The 20,047-nt window shown below is 40.4% G+C and overlaps 1 protein-coding gene across 2 annotated transcripts in view; it reads left to right on the top strand.

Annotated features, from left to right (window-relative positions):
- The window catches only part of prdm6 (PR domain containing 6), a 164,010-nt gene that overhangs the window by 13,086 nt on the left and 130,877 nt on the right, over positions 1 to 20,047 (top strand). For both annotated transcript variants that reach the window (XM_034171337.1, XM_034171338.1), the window contains exon 4: positions 2,268 to 2,426. In XM_034171337.1, the coding sequence (XP_034027228.1) occupies positions 2,268 to 2,426 (159 nt within the window). The remainder of the gene's footprint in view (positions 1 to 2,267; positions 2,427 to 20,047) is intronic.

The following is a 20,047-nucleotide window of genomic DNA, read 5'->3' as shown; positions in this document are numbered from 1 at the left end:
CTTACTGAGTCTTATCAAAGTTGCTGGCTATTACATTAGCCAGCCATGTTGCATAATCTACTTGTAAACTGTTACTGGAATTATATTTGTTTCCAAAAACAATTTTATACAGCTAGAAGTCAGTTTTAAGGCAAGACGGGTTAACGCAAATATGTTACCATCACACAAGTTTTAACTTTTAATCAAGTTGTGACGGAGCTAGTTAGCAAGCTAACTAGCATGGTGAAGCATTGTGGCTACTTAGCATGTGTACTGGTGTATTCTGAGTTTGAGGTATTTCTGCTTTCATGCAATATGATATTTGAGTTTATACATTTGAAAGAAATTTATATAAATGTGTACAGAATGTTGTTTCCTGTCAAATATATGATACGTTTGGCATAATATTTCAAATAACTTGAATAACATGAAACAAAGTGGGGTTCCCCCCCCCCTAAAAATTAACCCCAGTGAGAGAATTATTAATTCAGAATATGAAATGTTTAATGTTTTATTGTGATTTTTGTAGCCAAGAGATAAATTAGTTACAAGGCTAGCAGGTGCTAACAAATACAAAGTGCCTTTGTGGGGAATTTAGGCCCCCCAGCTTTGTTGTACTTGAACAATCCATGAAGCTTCTTAATAATTTTCCATTTATGCCTGTAAATACTGACCTACTTTGTCCTCATTTTGGTGTAAATTTACTACTCAAAAATATCACTTAACCACAGCAACAAAAACACAAGTGTGCAAATAATGTCAGATTACTTTAAATCACAAAATCTCCCAAATTTAAAAATACTCAAAATTTAGAAGACATAGATGGCTTAAATTTGTAAAGCTTGTTTGTGAGTAGAGACTAGTTAGCAATTTTACTAAATAATTTAACTTTGGAGGTAAGTGAGAATTTTTAAGGGATAAGTTCCTATCCTATAAGTTTTCTATTAAAAACTTTAGAGATGTAAATTGAGATTTTTTTTTTTTTTTTTGACAAAACATTAGCCTGCTACACAGTTAGCCATTTTATTAAAACCTTTAACTTTGGAGGTGTAAATTGAGATTTTTCTTTTTTTTTTTGGACAAAACATTAGCCTGCTACACAGCTAGCCATTTTATTAAAACCTTTAAGTTTACGAGTAGAGGTGTAAATTTAGATTTTTTTTTTTTGGACAAAACATTAGCCTGCTACACAGTTAGCCATTTTATTAGAACCTTTAACTTTGGAGGTGTAAATTGAGATTTATTTATTTATTTATTGGACAAAACATTAGCCTGCTACACAGTTAGCCATTTTATTAAATCTTTAACTTTGGAGGTGTAAATTGAGATTTATTTATTTATTTATTGGACAAAACATTAGCCTGCTACACAGTTAGCCATTTTATTAAAACCTTTAACTTTGGAGGTGTAAATTGAGATTTTTCTTTTTTTTTTTGGACAAAACATTAGCCTGCTACACAGCTAGCCATTTTATTAAAACCTTTAAGTTTACGAGTAGAGGTGTAAATTTAGATTTTTTTTTTTTTGGACAAAACATTAGCCTGCTACACAGTTAGCCATTTTATTAGAACCTTTAACTTTGGAGGTGTAAATTGAGATTTATTTATTTATTTATTGGACAAAACATTAGCCTGCTACACAGTTAGCCATTTTATTAAAATCTTTAACTTTGGAGGTGTAAATTGAGATTTATTTATTTATTTATTGGACAAAACATTAGCCTGCTACACAGTTAGCCATTTTATTAAAATCTTAACTTTGGAGGTGTAAATTGAGATTTATTTATTTATTTATTTATTTATTGGACAAAACATTAGCCTGCTACACAGTTAGCCATTTTATTAAGGCCTTTAACTTTGGAGGTGTAAATTGAGATTTATTTATTTATTTATTTATTTATTGGACAAAACATTAGCCTGCTACATAGTTAGCCATTTTATTAAGGCCTTTAACTTTGGAGGTGTAAATTGAGATTTATTTATTTATTTATTTATTTATTTATTTATTGGACAAAACATTAGCCTGCTACACAGTTAGCCATTTTATTAAGGCCTTTAACTTTGGAGGTGTAAATTGAGATTTATTTATTTATTTATTGGACAAAACATTAGCCTGCTACACAGTTAGCCATTTTATTAAGGCCTTAAGGTGTAAATTGAGATTTTTTTGGGGGGGGAACAAAACATTAGCCTGTAACACAGATTTTACTAAATAATTTAAGCTGCAAAGTTTTGAACTTATAATGACTGACTGACAAGTTGTTGGTGTGCATGTTTTTGTCTGTGCAGGTGTGTCTGTGCACCAGTACGGTACCAGGTCTGGGTTATGGCATCTGTGCAGCCCAGAGAATCCCTCAGGGAACCTGGATTGGCCCATTTCAGGGAGTTCCTCTGCTGATCGACAAATTTCACTCTGGAGCCGTCAGGAACACGAGACACCTGTGGGAGGTAAGGACAGAGGTCAGGGATTGAATAGTGTGTGTAGGCTCTTTGGACAAGGGTGTACAGCGGGGGTCTGGTTTTGTTGTACGTAAAGTGAGACTGTCTTGGGATGTTGACTCAAAGAAATGTTAATTCAGTCCCCTTAAAAAGACGATAGTTAACGACATGGTAGCTGAAGGTTGAACTGTGTATCACCTGTGAAGCTTTATGACATCATAAACATGTATATCCTTTTGACACATAGCCACATTTCCATGTGATAACAGCAAGCATTTGGTGATTTGGTGTGTGTGTGTGTGTGTGTGTGTGTGGTGTGTGTGTGTTTGCTCGCGCTCGGCATCCTGTCAGTTGGGAGGAGGTTGTATTTACATACAGTGGCAGGAGAAAGTCAATATGGCAGTTATAAACAGCTGCATTAGCATTTAGAGAGCGCGGGAGGGGGCGGGCGCGGCAGGAAGACAGAGGGATGCTGGGAGACACGGAGATAGATGAGTCTCCCGTGGCCGCGCTGGTAAAGGTCAGTGTGATGTCGACTGCCCGGACATCAGTCTCTCTGCTGTTGACCGCAGCAGGAGATCAGGAGGAGGAGGAGTGACGATGCCGGGCTTTGAGGTCAGGGGTCAAGAGGTGGGACAATCACGTTGTATAGGCCAAGTCCAGCAGGCGCACAGAGGGAACGCGTCCGGGGTCATGCTTCAGACAGCTCCGACTCTACGTTCACTGTGCCGCACTCTGATTGGCTCTCATGTTTGTCTGTCACCTGGCACCATTACTTTCCCCATGACTGACGGTTACCAGGTAACGACCAGCACGGCGGTGCAGGCGTAACGTAAATACAACTCCACCACTATTTAGGATTAACTGTGCCCTTCAACTAAATCTACATGCACATGAGCGGATTCATTACCAAGGAAACCAGTGATGACACTCAGAGAAATGTTTAATATCCATCCATCCATTTACTCACTCACTCACTCACTCACTCACTCACTCACTCACTCACTCACTCACTCACTCACTCACTCACTCACTCACTCACTCACTCACTCACTCACTCACTCACTCACTCACTCCAATTACAGCCTGTTGCAGGGTGAAATGTTGGATAATTTGGGGTGATTTAAAAGTGGAAGTCAGGGTTCTTACCAGTGCAGTTGAGCGTAGGGGACCCTGTGCTGTGATTTGAGCCCCTATGCTGCACTGTAAACCCAAACAAGTTAGCAGAACTCAAAAATACAGAGGGAATCAGTTGCCACAATATTTTTGAGTTCATAAACTTAAAGTCAATTGTTCCCAGAACTTAAAAGTTTTGATTATATGCTACTTGTACCTCATGTTTACAATTAAATTAAAGTGTTCATAAATTAAAAGTAAGTCCCTTCAGCTGCTCCCTTGCTTTTCACTCAGGGTCACCACAGCAGATCCGAGGTGGATCTGCATGTTGATTTGGCAGATGCCCTTCCTGATGCAACTCCACATTACACAGAGAAATGTGGCAGGGGTGGGGTTTGAACCAGGAACCTTCTGCACCAAAATCAATCGCACTAAGTGCTTGGCCACCACTACTAAGTCACCCCAAATATTTTCAGAAGTAATTACTTCATTCATTTTAATGGTGCTTAAGTTATACTTTGAAGTCTTGCTTAATTTACAATTAGTTCAAGTGAGTCAAAAATTCTTGCTTTTTTAATTTACTCTAAAAGCAAGATCATGTTACACAAACTTGAAATATTTAAGTAAGTCCAACGCTTTCTATAAACTTTGAGTTTACACTACTTAATCTTTTTAATTAATTTGAACATTCGGGTTTAGAGTGTGTGATTTAACCAACATAGGGTGCTTTTCCGTTTTTTTCTTTTTTAAAGGACATCAAATCAAATCAAATCAATTTCATTTATATAGCACCAAATCACAACAAACAGTTGCCCCAAGGCGCTTCATATTGCAAGGCAAAGCCATACAATAATTACAGAAAAACCCCAACTGTCAAAACGACCCCCTGTGAGCAAGCACTTGGCGACAGTGGGAAGGAAAAACTCCCTTTTAACTGGAAGAAACCTCCAGCAGAACCAGGCTCAGGGAGGGGCAGTCTTCTGATGGGACTGGTTGGGGCTGAGGGAGAGAACCAGGAAAAAGACATGCTGTGGAGGGGAGCAGAGATCAATCACTAATGATTAAATGCAGAGTGGTGCATACAGAGCAAAAAGAGAAAGAAACAGTGCATCATGGTAACCCCCCAGCAGTCTAAGTCTATAGCAGCATAACTAAGGGACGGTTCGGGGTCACCTGATCCAGCCCCAACTATAAGCTTTAGCAAAAAGGAAAGTTTTAAGCCTAATCTTAAAAGTAGAGAGGGTGTCTGTCTCCCTGATCCGAATTGGGAGCTGGTTCCACAGGAGAGGAGCCTGAAAGCTGAAGGCTCTGCCTCCCATTCTACTCTTACAAACCCTAGGAACTACAAGTAAGCCTGGAGTCTGAGAGCGAAGTGCTCTATTGGGGTGATATGGTACTACGAGGTCCCTAAGATAAGATGGGACCTGATTATTCAAAACCTTATAAGTAAGAAGAAGAATTTTAAATTCTATTCTAGAATTAACAGGAAGCCAATGAAGAGAGGCCAATATGGGTGAGATATGCTCTCTCCTTCTAGTCCCCGTCAGTACTCTAGCTGCAGCATTTTGAATTAACTGAAGGCTTTTCAGGGAACTTTTAGGACAACCTGATAATAATGAATTACAATAGTCCAGCCTAGAGGAAATAAATGCATGAATTAGTTTTTCAGCATCACTCTGAGACAAGACCTTTCTAATTTTAGAGATATTGTGCAAATGCAAAAAAGCAGTCCTACATATTTGTTTAATATGCGCATTGAATGACATATCCTGATCAAAAATGACACCAAGATTTCTCACAGTATTACTAGATGTCAGGGTAATGCCATCCAGAGTAAGGATCTGGTTAGACACCATGTTTCTAAGATTTGTGGGGCCAAGTACAATAACTTCAGTTTTATCTGAGTTTAAAAGCAGGAAATTAGAGGTCATCCATGTCTTTATGTCTGTAAGACAATCCTGCAGTTTAGCTAATTGGTGTGTGTCCTCTGGCTTCATGGATAGATAAAGCTGGGTATCATCTGTGTAACAATGAAAATTTCAGCAATGCTGTCTAATAATACTGCCTAAGGGAAGCATGTATAAAGTGAATAAAATTCGGTCGTAGCACAGAACCTGGTGGAACTCCATAATTAACCTTAGTCTGTTAAGGATGATTCCCCATTTACATGAACAAATTGTAATCTATTAGGTAAATATGATTCAAACCACTGCAGCGCAGTGCCTTTAATACCTATGGCATGCTCTAATCTCTGTAATAAAATTTTATGGTCAACAGTTCAAAAACAGCACTGAGGTCTAACAGAACAAGCACAGAGATGAGTCCACTGTCTGAGGCCATAAGAAGATCATTTGTAACCTTCACTAATGCTGTTTCTGTACTATGATGAATTCTAAACCCTGACTGAAACTCTTCAAATAGACCATTCCTCTGCAGATGATCAGTTAGCTGTTTTACAACTACCCTTTCAAGAATTTTTGAGAGAAAAGGAAGGTTGGAGATTGGCCTATAATTAGCTAAGATAGCTGGGTCAAGTGATGGCTTTTTAAGTAATGGTTTAATTACTGCCACCTTAAAAGCCTGTGGTACATAGCCAACTAATAAAGACAGATTGATCATATTTAAGATCGAAGCATTAATTAATGGTAGGGCTTCCTTGAGCAGCCTGGTAGGAATGGGGTCTAATAGACATGTTGATGGTTTGGAGGAAGTAACTAATGAAAATAACTCAGACAGAACAATCGGAGAGAAAGAGTCTAACCAAATACCGGCATCACTGAAAGCAGCCAAAGAGAACGATATGTCTTTGGGATGGTTATGAGTAATTTTTTCTCTAATAGTTAAAATTTTATTAGCAAAGAAAGTCATGAAGTCATTACTAGTTACAGTTAAAGGAATACTCGGCTCAATAGCGCTCTGACTCTTTGTCAGCCTGGCTACAGTGCTGAAAAGAAACCTGGGGTTCTTATTTTCTTCAATTAGTGATGAGTAGTAAGATGTCCTAGCTTTACGGAGGGCTTTTTTATAGAGCAACAAACTCTTTTTCCAGGCTAAGTGAAGATCTTCTAAATTAGTGAGACGCCATTTCCTCTCCAACGTACGGGTTATCTGCTTTAAGCTGCGAGTTTGTGAGTTATACCACGGAGTCAGGCACTTCTGATTTAAGGCTCTCTTTTTCAGAGGAGCTACAGCATCCAAAGTTGTCCTCAATGAGGATATAAAACTATTGACGAGATAATCTATCTCACTCACAGAGTTTAGGTAGCTACTCGGCACTGTGTTGGTATATGGCATTGGAGAACATGAAGGAATCATATCCTTAAACCTAGTTACAGTGCTTTCTGAAAGACTTGTACTGTAATGAAACTTATTCCCCACTACTGGGTAGTCCATCAGAGTAAATGTAAATGTTATTAAGAAATGATCAGACAGAAGGGGGTTTTCAGGGAATACTGTTAAGTCTTCAATTTCCATACCATACGTCAGAACAAGATCTAAGGTATGATTAAAGTGGTGGGTGGACTCATTTACATTTTGAGCAAAGCCAGTCGAGTCTAACAATAGATTAAATGCAGTGTTGAGGCTGTCATTCTCAGCATCTGTGTGGATGTTAAAATCGCCCACTATAATTTTCTTATCTGAGCTAAGCACTAAGTCAGACAAAAGGTCCGAAAATTCACAGAGAAACTCACAGTAACGACCAGGAGGACGATAGATAACAACAAATAAAACTGGTTTTTGGGACTTCCAATTTGGATGGACACGACTAAGAGACAAGCTTTCAATTGAATTAAAGCTCTGTCTGGGTTTTTGATTAATTAATAAGCTGGAGTGGAAGATTGCTGTCAATCCTCCACCTCGGCCCGTGCTACGAGCATTCTGGCAGTTAGTGTGACTCGGGGGTGTTGACTCATTTAAACTAACATATTCATCCTGCTGTAACCAGGTTTCTGTAAGGCAGAATAAATCAATATGTTGATCCATTATTATATCATTTACTAACAGGGACTTAGAAGAGAGAGATCTAATGTTTAATAGACCACATTTAACTGTTTTAGTCTGTGGTGCAGTTGAAGGTGCTATATTATTTTGGTCTGGGAGCAGGCATCGTCTCTACGGGGATGGGGTAATGAGGGGATGACAGGGGGAGAGAAGTTGCAGAGAGGTGTGTAAGACTACAACTCTGCTTCCTGGTCCCAACCCTGGATAGTCACGGTTTGGAGGATTTAAGAAAATTGGCCAGATTTCTAGAAATGAGAGCTGCTCCATCCAAAGTGGGATGGATGCCGTCTCTCCTAACAAGACCAGGTTTTCCCCAGAAGCTTTGCCAATTATCTATGAAGCCCACCTCATTTTTTGGACACCACTCAGACAGCCAGCAATTCAGGGAGAACATGCGGCTAAACATGTCACTCCCTGTCCAATTGGGGAGGGGCCCAGAGAAAACTACAGAGTCCGACATTGTTTTTGCAAAATTACACACCGATTCAATATTAATTTTAGTGACCTCCGAATGGCATAACCGGGTGTCATTACTGCCGACGTGAATTACAATCTTACCAAATTTACGCTTAGCCTTAGCCAGCAGTTTCAAATTTCCTTCAATGTCGCCTGCTCTGGCCCCCGGAAGACAATTAACTATGGTTGCTGGCGTCGCTAACTTCACATTTCTCAAAACAGAGTCACCAATAACCAGAGTTTGATCCTCAGTGGGTGTGTTGCCGAGTGGGGAAAAACGGTTAGAGATGTGAATGGGTTGGCAGTGTACACGGGGCTTCTGTTTAGAACTACGCTTCCTCCTCACAGTCACCCAGTCAGCCTGCTTTCCCGGCTGCTCGGGATCTGCCGGGAGGGAACTAACGGCGGCTAAGCTACCTTGGTCCGCACCGACTACAGGGGCCTGGCTAGCTGTAGGATTTTCCAAGGTGCGGAGCCGAGTCTCCAATTCGCTCAGCCTGGCCTCCAAAGCTACGAATAAGCTACACTTATTACAAGTACCATTACTGCTAAAGGAGGCTGAGGAATAACTAAACATTTCACACCCCGAGCAGAAAAGTGCGGGAGAGACAGGAGAAGCCGCCATGCTAAACCGGCTAAGAGCTAGTAGCTGCGCTAAGCTAGCAGATTCCTAAAAACACGCAAAGTGAATAATGTGTAAATAATTTAGAGGTGATTCAGCAGAGGGAGTGCTTTAGTTAAGGCACGTGAAGATTACACTGTGAAACAAATCGTTATCTAGGTAACTAGATCAATCTAACTGCGCAGATTAAACAGCTAACAGATACAGCAAAACACCGCTGTGCTCCGGAACAGGAAGTGATACAATACCGCAGTGAGAGCCAACCACCAGTAGACATGTCGCAACTTATTTAACGTCCCAGTTAGCAACACAAAGTGGCCCCCAAAATGCAGGAAATAGTGTTTCAAAGGGTTATAAATTTCTGTTTTCTTGGGGGGGGGGCGGGGGTGCCCCAGATCTTTCAGCTATGCCCCGCTAAGTTCCCCCCATGGTGTGAAAAATCGTGGTGAGAATCTTGGAAGTTGTAGGTCAATATTTCTTATTTATTTCAAATCATTGTGGGTGAATGAGTCAAGTAATCTGGTAAAAATGTAAATTCTGAAGGAATGTCCTCACATGTTAATTAATATCAAATAAAACAAAAATTTAAAGGTAGCAAAACCTTCTGTACTATGTATTATTAATTTGTATAAATTTATAGTAATATACATTTCTGTGGTGTTAATAAGAACAGTACAGTAATGTGTATGCCACACTGCTCTTACAATAATAATAACAACAACAACAACAATAATAATAATAATAATATGCACAGTACCGGTAAAATTTCTGATGTTTGTTTCTTGTTTTCTCATCTGGTTTATCTTTGACTTAATGACTTTGTTTCTGGTGGAAATTTTAAATATTTTGAAGCAGATCTGGTCAGGAGTTCCACCTGGGCCAGTCCTTGGCTTTGCTTAAAAATGGTTACAGTGATTCTGGTAATTAGCCTATAACCATAAACAGAAGATCAAATTGCTCTCCAAGTTGAAACGCCATGTTTAGAAAAAATATTCATCATTCCTGTGACGCTTGTGACGTTATGACATATAGGTCTGTATTTTGATGGTTTGAGTCTCGTCATTAACATGTATGAATGATATTAATTAGTAATTAAATAACAGCACAGAGCTGCCTGTAGTTTGAGTAGCAGTTTAGAGACGCTGCCACTAAAAGGGTGACTCCTCAGACTGAGCTGCTTCAGAAATACACCTCAGTTTGGAATCATAATAATGTCTAGTAATCACCACAATTAATGTTATTGATGCCGTTGTAGCTTAGCACACAGACAGACGAGATGTGATTAAAGTGCTCTTGCACTGCTGTTCTGGACCCACTTTGGTCACACTTAACCCAGCCTTTGAGTCCCTCGGCCCTGGACTAATGGCGATCCGATAACCCAGACCTACCCATCGGCAGATTATCGGCTGCCGGGCTAAAACCGGTCATTAGGCATATTGACAAAGAAGCTTTGCACACAGATCCCATTAAAAGTCGCCGTTTGTTAAACTCGACTATTGACACCCACCAAAACAGGAAGAGATGTATGTCCTATAGCCAATCAGGGAGCTGGTGTCATGTTCTCTATGGTGTCCAGGAAGGGCCAGTTTTAATTAAGACGCTTTCCTTTTGCGTCCTGACGGAGCAGAAGAGGATTTTCTGGCGCTGCAGTATTTTACAGTTGGAGAAATTGATTTCAGCTCAGTGTTTGACTTTAAGACTGGACTGATTCTGGCCCGGAGTGTTATAGATCAGTTCTCCTACACACCCTGAACGAGCTTTGAACAAAAAACGTTAGTGTCATTTATCAGTTCTTGGTCATCTAGGTTTGAACCTGAGCTCAACTTTGAATGTCCTTAAATATTTAATCAATCAGGTATTTTAACTTGACTTGAAGATTTCAGCCTTAGGATTTAGAACTGCACCTTCTTTATTGCGTAAAGACAGTTTATTCTTTGTAGAATCAGCACCTAAACATTCATATACGAGTGCGTCTTTTATTTTTGTATAATTAGTACACAGAATTTCATTAGCTGAGTCATTTTTATTTATCATGTAATAGTCTGAAAAATTCATCACTGTGTTTTGTTATTTAATTACAGTTTGTTTGTTTACTATTTTGACTTTTAGTATGATGCAGAAAGTTGTGGGTTCGTGCCCCATTTGGACCAGTGACTAGAAAATGTCCACTGGTTGTGAAATAAATGCTGATTAAAATCCGCATGTATCTTTGTTGGACATAAGTTTATACTTATTCATCATAAAAACAAAAAAAAAAAACTACTACGGACATGACAGAGTGGACAAAATACTACAAACTCTTCAGACTTCAGCAACTAAACCAAAATATTACCAGGAAAACTTGTTCAAGTACCCAAAAATTATTACACACTTTAAATGTACACTGAAAAAAGAGAATAGTTGAATCAACTTAAAAAAAGTGTTACAATTTGTAAAACCTGAATTAATTATGTTGTTTGAACTTAAGTTTGTAGGTTAACTCAAGATCAACTATAACTTACAAATTCAAGTTCAAACAACTTACTTCATTCAGGTTTTACCAATTGTAACACTTTTTTAAGTTGGTTCTTTGTTCAGTGTAGCAGATTTATTGGTGTAACGGGGGCTGGACCATATCTCAGTAAGCATTCTATGTATTTTTTCATTTGCATGCTGAGATTTTCATCATAAATCCAAAATGTGTCCAGGTGGACAGAGAACATTTTCTAGTCACTAATCCAGCTGACGGTCGAACCTGCAATTCACCAAATTTCATCAATATCCTCTTACAAGTTTTTGAATTAAATGGCGCTATGTGGTAGATGAGTGGATAAGGAGCTGGCCTGTAGACCTGGGTTCGAATCCCACTCATGCTGCCTGTCTACGTCACTGGGAAAGACACTTAATCGTCATCATCTCAATTCAGCCAGCTGTAAATGGGTTCTGGCCTCGGCTTGGAGAGTAACCGGTGCCAGACTGCCGCCCCCTCCGGGGGAAGTCACAGACTCCCCTCTGATTGATGCTACAGAGTCCGGACATAAGCACCAGCGAACATCGGGACCTATGTTCAACTTAGTTTGTTGCAATGTACCATTCTTTTTTTTTTTTTTTTTTTTCAGTTCCAGAATATTTTCCAGATCACTTCCAAAATTCAATCAAGTATTTCACAAAACATAATCATTCTGCTGACAAATATCTTAAATTTGTTTATTACTTTTTGGGTCATTCTGCTAAAAGACAAACAAACAACGAGCCAGCCAACCAAATGCTGGACCAAACATTGGTAAAACAAATAAACCCAAACCCTAGAATAAGTCCTCAAGTCCTGGATGGCAACCAGCCAAGCAGATAATTGGTGCTTTAGGTCCAAACATTAGGACATATTCATTAAAATAAGTCAGGCAAAGTGAAAAATTAGATTAGTGTCAAGAACATTTGCAGTTTGCTTGTGAAAAAGAGCAGGTTGCCCCCCCCCCCCAAAAAAAACAAACAAACAAACAAACCCCCCCCACCAACCACTTAATCGCTGACGAGCCCTGAACTGCTCCCGACTTTTCCCGTTTTCCTCCAACTAGCTCGAGTTTTACAGTGAAACACTACTGGCGTGAAAGATTATCATACATCTTAAAACACATAAAGTGCTATTTTAACTCAATGAAGTGAGTTGGTTCAGTGTAACTTATTATTTTGATTAAAGGTGTAAAACTGAGTTGACCTACATAAGTAACGCTTGCTCACGTTATAGTGGTACAAGATGAGCTGCTTGTGGTTATTTTCCTTCTTCTTGTGGCTGTGTTTCTCACACATTGCCTGGATCCTCTGAAGGATTTGAACCCATGACCTCCTGCTGTAAACGTCTTCAGCAGAATGTGCAGTAACAACATTACAAATGTCCCAATGACACGATTTCACCTTTTTTTTGTCCCGAGTCTGAAAAGATCACTAAACACCACCACTTCATGACAGACAGGAAGAAAACGTCAGCGGCACAGTTTGAGGCCCCCCCAATAGAAAAAATTACAAGATATCGGCTGCTCTCTTTGATGAAAGTGTGTTTTTTTTCTTTTTGTTGTGGTTCTGTGTAAATCGCTGTTGTCCATCAACACAGCTGTCAATCACCAGCATGTCGGTGATTATTCCCGCTGTATTCTCTGAAGCAGCCCCGCTGGCTTTGCGTCCGTAGCGGTTTGTGGTCGCGGCGTTCTGTTCGGCCTCTGTAATGTTTTCTTTAACAGCACATTTGACTGATGTCATTATTTAATGTGAAACCGTCAGAATTCTGGCTTTTATTTCAACTCATGATCAACACTGACATCATCTGTTTGATGAAGTCATTATCAATGGGGTTTTTTGGGGGATTAAATTTTTTTTTTTTTTTTGCTACGTTACATGTTCTTATTGCTTGGATTTCAGTCAGGCGTGCACGTATCTTAATCAATGGAAGCACTGAATAAATTTAAGAATGTGTGGATTGATATAACACAGCAGCTGAAGGAATATTTAAGATTTTTTTTAAACGGATTTGACCAGATGATTTTTTTGAAGAGGTATAATTATCCTGTGAAAGTCTTCTGACCATCTTCTAAATGCCCCACAAGCAACTCAAAACATCTACAACAATCTCTAAATACTGACAGAAAAGGGAGACTATGTTGAAAAATGATGCAAGGACAATCTTTCTTCTTTGACAATTTGTTTTGTGAGGCCGGGAACTTCTTCAGATGCCCTCATGTACCATTTAACAGCCTTCAATTACTGTGTTTTTCCCAGTGTGTGTATGTGTGTGTGTGTGTGTACACATATATATATATATATATATATATATATATATTCCCTCTGGTAATCTTCAGGTTGGCTGGTTTGTAAAGCATGTTTTGTTTTTAAAAAGATCACCAGAATTATATGATTTATCTTAGCTACAAAGTGTAGTAATAATAATAATAATAACAGTAATAAATGACAGGTTTTCAAATGTCTGAAGGTATTTGGACTAATCAGGTGCACTCACTGCCTCTAAGGTAAAAAAAAAAAAAAAAAATAACCAAGTTTTAATTTAAAATAGTAATATTTCATGGAAATATATATTTCACTTCATTTAAAATTTTTCTCATTCCACATCCTGGAACAAAACAAATCTCTGTTCCTCAGTGCAGCTGTGAACCCTTGAATGACTTGGCTGAGGCCTGCTGCCGTGTGACAAAATTTAGAATTCAAAAATCTTTGAAATTTTAGAATTACAGGCAGGACAAGTGGTGAGAGCATGGAGAGAACAGAGAAACCGTTGAAGGGGGATAGTAGAACAGAAAAAGAAACATACTGTATTTTCTGAAGCATGAATCGTGTTTATTTATTATTTATTTTTTTACAAGGTCAGGAGGTCCTGTGACTTGTACTCTTGTGCATCTTATATCCCGAAACCCAGGAATCAAAGCACTAAACAAAATAAACTCAATAATAAAACAATAATGGGCAATAATAAAAAGTACATGACAACAATACAGAAAAATCCTAATTAAAGAGCTGGTAATATATTGCGACTTATACTCCAAAAAATACAGTACTCATATAATGTACATATGCACATAGCATGAGGACATGAGAACAGTTTTGTGTGTTTGGAAAAAGAAATGTTGTATATATAGAGTCCCCCCCCCACACACACAGTTTTTAAAAACATTCTTAAAGAAATTCAATTTGTTGTCTTCCTTTAGGGAATAACGCTGTTGTGTCTGATGATTTGCGGCTGTTCATGCTGGTTATACGGTCGCAAATTGAGCTTTAAAAAGGAGTTTTACCAGCGATGCGTAGCGGACCGTAATCCAGCATGAACATCTGCAAATCATCAGACACAAGGGGGTTATTCCCGTTGTAATCCAATTTTATCATTTGCATGATTTATTTTTCTGTCAGTAATTCCTTCTATTTTTCTGTCGGTAATTTGGTTGTTGAGGCTTACCATTAGCAACAGCGTCTTCACCGTCACTCCAGCAGCGGTCAGGGCACGGAGTAATCCATTAAATATGAAACAGTAATTCTGTATCAGAATCCACATCAGTACTTTCATATGGTGGCTTAAATTTAATTCACCCATTTCTGCATCGTTGTTGCTACGCCACATCTCTTGCCCTCAGTTGGCCGCATCATTATTGACATCTGCGTAGTAGCGCGTGCACTCAGGACGTGGAGTAATACATCAAATGTGAAGCGGTCGAATATTTTGTCACCATACACCCGATATTATACGGTCTGAAATCTCACATGATTAACCAATCAGATTTGTGGAAAAAAATGAAATTGGAATAAAATTATGATTTATGCCATTATAACTCTGTTATATGGCAAAAAAAGAAAAAAAAGAGAAAATTTTTATTTCTACCTATGCCTAGCCATGATTGTGCTGTTTCCATTGAGGTGCAGAACTTGCAGGTGTCGTGACAAATGAAGCCACAGTGAGTAAAAATGTAACTGGATCAAAAAACAGGCTGAAACTGAAGTGCAGAGAGTTCATATCTAAACTCATTCATCTTTAAACTGTATTTAAATACCAAAACTGTCTAAAATAGCCCCATGGTGCAACTCTTTTTGGACTTCTCCTTAGAGCCCCCACCCCGCACTGCTGGAAGGGTACTGCATCGTAAAAGTAAGGGTGCTATGCACAAAAGTCATTTTAAATGGCCATAAAATGCAGCAAATTGAAGATATGAAGAAATACAGGACAAAAGATGAAGAAATACGATGGACAAGTTTGTAAAAAGTCTGATGGTCTCTTTATGTTGGTGCACTATGACTGGACCCTCGTGTCCTTCTGTATTTCTACATCTCCTCCTCTCGTAACTGTGCGTCTGCTGACATGTGTCACGTTTGCTGCCTGAATCCGACAAATGCACTTAACTAAATCCATCCAACACGGAAAGATCGTTTTTTTGTAACTGATGCACACAGATCATGGATAACGCCATCATGTGACCTGAAGGTCACACTGTGACCGCGACCCAAAAATCCCCTCTCAGTCTTTGGTCCAAATCGGTGTAAAACAGGGTTAGCTCAGTTCATTTCTGCACTCTGTATGACATCACCCTGTCGGCACGGTAACTGTAGGGGTTCAAGAACAAAGCCTGGGGTTTTCCACCAAGACCTTCATGTTAGAATAACATGGTGCATGTTTTCATACATGTGTCAAGTCTCTTCATAATCCACTCTTGTGTTTGATCAGTGTGTTTTTCCAAAGCGATAGAGCCGTGGTGTGTTTCCTCTCCCTCGATGGCGTCTGTAGGGCCTTTACATGCTGTGATGGGTTCCAGTTCAGACACCAGCATGCTCCCCTCATGCCTGAAGACACGTCGGCTCACTGGGATCATGCTTGATTTGGAGAAATTTTTAGAAAGTGATCAAGTTTGAGGAAAGTGGAGACATAAATAGAAAGTGACAGCGCTTTTGGAAAACAGACATTTTCGCCAAATTAAATTGCGTATTGTAGAGCATGGACATTTTGAGATGATGTGAACTGTTTGAAAAAGTGGAGTTTTGTTAGGTTTGGGTGGGAGGGTGTTTTGGAAACATGATGAGTGTTTTTGTAGTTAGTCTGGTGATTGATAGATCCTCAGTCTAGTGTGAGGTGTTTCATTGTTGCTCCATTGGTGGGATGTCAGTCTGCTGGGTAATTAGTTCTTGGTATGGTGGTGTTCTGTCATTGTCATTGGTGGTAAATCAGTTTGATAGCTCACTTAGAAGAAGAAGGAGAAGAAGTAAGTCCTTTAAGGCCCCAAGTCCCATTGGTGACGGTGCTCATCTCTAGATACTGTTACATAAAGCAGATGAGTGCCTATGGCTCCTCCTGGATGAGACGCCAGTTCATCATGTCGGTTCCTCACTCTGGCAGGGTGGGCGGGGGTCTTAAATTAGTTTGGTCCCCTGCTTTGGAGGGGTGGTAAATCAGTTTAGACTCTTGCTCTGGGGTGGTGAATCAGTTCAGTTCCTCTGTCTTGGAGGTTGTGAGTTAATTTGGTTCCTCGCTCTTGAGGGCTGTGAGTTAGTTTGGTCCTTCTGTCTTGGGGGTTGTGAGTTAGTTCAGTTCCTCGCCTTTGGGGGTTGTGAGTTAGTTTGATCCATCGCTCTGGGGGGGGGGTTGTGAGTTAGTTTGTTTCTTCACTCTTGGGGGTTGTGAGTTAGTTTGATCCATCGCTCTGGGGGTTGTGAGTTAGTTTGGTTCCTCACTCTTGGGGGTTGTGAGTTAGTTCGGTTCCTTGCTCTGGGGTTTGTGAGTTACTTTGGTTCCTCGCTCGAGGGGGTTGTGAGTTAGTTTGGTTCCTCGCTCTTGGGGGTTGTGAGTTAGTTTGGTTCCTCGCTTTGGGGGTTGTGAGTTAGTTTGGTTCATCGCTCTAGGGGTTGTGAGTTAGTTTGGTTCCTTGCTCTGGGAGTTGTGAGTCAGTTTGGTTCCTTGCTCTGGGGGTTGTGAGTTAGTTTGGTTCCTCGCTTTGGGGGTTGTGAGTCAGTTTGGTTCCTCGCTCTGGGGGGTTGTGAGTTAGTTTGGGTCCTCGCTTTGGGGGTTGTGAGTTAGTTTGGGTCCTCACTTTGGGGGTTGTGAGTTAGTTTGGTTCCTCGCTCTGGGGGTTGTGAGTTAGTTCGGTTCATCGCTCTGGGGGTTGTGAGTTAGTTTGGGTCCTCGCTTTGGGGGTTGTGAGTTAGTTTGGGTCCTCGCTTTGGGGGTTGTGAGTTAGTTTGGTTCCTCGCTCTGGGTGTTGTGAGTTAGTTCGGTTCATCGCTTTGGGGGTTGTGAGTTAGTTTGGGTCCTCGCTTTGGGGGTTGTGAGTTAGTTTGGTTCCTCGCTCTGGGGGTTGTGAGTTAGTTTGGTTCATCGCTTTGGGGGTTGTGAGTTAGTTCGGTTCATCGCTCTGGGGGTTGTGAGTTAGTTCAGTTCATCATTCTAGGGGTTGTGAGTTAGTTTGGTTCCTCACTCTGGGGGTTGTGAGTTAGTTCAGTTCATCGCTCTAGGGGTTGTGAGTTAGTTTGGTTCCTTGCTCAGGGGGTTGTGAGTTAGTTTGGTTCCTCGCTCTGGGGGTTGTGAGTTAGTTCAGTTCATCGCTTTAGGGGTTGTGAGTTAATTTGATTCCTCACTCTGGGGGTGGGTGCTGAATCACTTTGTATCTTGAGTAGAAGGGGTTCCATCAGTGAACACACCTGCTGTTGATCGGACTATGTGATCATGGGTCTCCATGGTGGTACCCCGGGCTGCGGGTGGTGTTGGCTCGACACACCCGGCTGCTCCTCCCTGTTCCTTGTTGTGTGAGAAAGCAGAAAACTCAGGCTCATGCTGCTGCTGATGCTGAGGTGAATCAGTGTCGGTTGTCCAAATATTATCCATTTCTGTGGACGATTATTACCTCTCTGATTTATGAGTCGGCTCGCTGCTCGCTGAAAACGGATGGTGAACGATCTGACAGGCTGTTTGGAGGCCCGCATTGTTGCTCTTGGGCCCGTTGGTGACGGCAGCGATGGCAGAAGCTTTTATGAGGCATAGAAATGAAAAATGATCTCCTCAGCGACAGGACGTATTTATGGAAACTGAAAGGTTTGACGGAGCGACTCGCAGTATGTCGCCGTCGGCGTGGATGAAGTCTGCATCTATTTTGGTGTTATTTAACCATTTCTTCTCACATAGTAAGTCAATGACGTCGCTACAGTTGATTCCACAGAGTGACATCAGTGAGGAGAGTCAGCTGGACGATGATGCACAGATCTGTTAGAAATGTTCTCTTAAAACTGTCTGACTTATAAAATAATTCATCCACACAATTTCATTGATTTTCAAAGTGGAAAATTTTGTAAATCTTTGTTAAAAAAACTTGTTGCCTGAAGCTGCTGTTATACCTGGTCAAGTTTTGGTCGACCTACAACTTGGCACAGTTCCTCTGATTTCAGTTTTTGAGGATGTTTTTGGAAACTCCAAACTTCAAGTCCTCAAGCAGACACACAAGTCTGGGATTTTTTTATTTTTTATTTTTTTTCTGGAGCTCAGTGGACTCCCAGTCACCTCGGTTGCGCTCAGCTTGCAGCACCACAGGAAATAGCAGGGCCATTCTTTTCTCAACTCATGATATTTCAGAGTGATTCTTTCTGCACTCGATGTGCACTGAGCCGAGCACAAGACCAAGCTTTAAAAAAAACAAAAACAAAAACAAACCCTGAACATTCTCAAAACTGGCATGGGTTTGAGTGAACTTTCCCACATTTTGCTGGTCTGTGCTCAGCAGCACGACAACCTCCTTGCAAGACACACGTGAGCTGCACTGTGGCGCTGCTCAGGAAAACTCAGGCGTGAGAGCAGCTAATCTTTGCACATTAACATTTGATCGTGCTGCCGATGGCTGCAGGAACAAATTGAACAAATTTAGCATCACTTTGAATTTTGTTGAGCTTCATTGGGTTAATTGGCATTGTTACCCATCCGTAAGCCATTTTGATATTCATGCATTCATTCATTTATTCATTCATTTGCTTATGCAGGTCTGGGTCGCGATGAGACACTTGTCCAAGCAGCTCAACCCACACTTCCCTATCATCAGCCAAGTCCTGTAACTCTTCCTGGGGGATTCTGAGGTCTTCCCAAACCAGCTATGAAATATAATTCCCCCAGTGTGTCCTGGGTCTTCCCCAGGGCCTCCTCCCAGTTGGACCTGCCTGGATGACCTCCTTAGGAAGATGACTAGGGAGTGTCCTCAGTGGATGCTTGTACCACCTCAGCTGGCTCCTTTCAGTGTGAAGAAGCAGCGGCTCTATTCAGAGTCCCTCCCAGATAGTCAAGTTTCTCACCCTGTTCAGGAGTGTAAACCCAGATACCCGACGGAGGAATCTCGTTTCCGCCACTTGTATCCATGACCTTGTTATCCAAAGTTCATGAGCGTAGGTGAGGATATGAGTGTAAATTTACTGGTAAATTAAGAGTCTTGCTTTCTGGCTCAGCTTCTTCTTCACCACGATGGTCCGGAACAGCGTCTGTAAAACATCAGACACTGTCCTAATATGGAATTAAACTGTGTGGATGCTAGTTTGTGAATGTTGGCCTGTCATGTAGCATCACTTTATGAAAATCTGCCTCTCAAAAAATAAACTGTACCATAAATAGGCAAATATTCTTTGCAGTTAATTGTAAAGACAAAATGTAATTGAACAAATACATTTGTCTCAAGTGAAATGTTATTTTTATTTTTCAAACTTTTTTCAAATTTTAGTTTATATAGCACCAAATCACAACAAAGTTGCCTCAGGGTGTGTCACACGTCTAACCTTACCAACCCCTAGAGCAAGCACACAGGCGACAGTGGTAAGAAAAAACTCCCTCTGACAATTCGAGGAAGAAACCTCAAGCAGACCAGACTCAGAGGGGTGACCCTCTGCTTTGACCATTCTCATTTAATCAGCTAATTACATTCATTACAATAGCTTTGCAAGACAGTAA

Source organism: Thalassophryne amazonica, chromosome 5 (genome assembly GCF_902500255.1).
Source record: "Thalassophryne amazonica chromosome 5, fThaAma1.1, whole genome shotgun sequence".
Classification (NCBI taxonomy): Eukaryota; Metazoa; Chordata; class Actinopteri; order Batrachoidiformes; family Batrachoididae; genus Thalassophryne; species Thalassophryne amazonica.
This window is presented reverse-complemented; position numbering and strand designations above follow the sequence as displayed.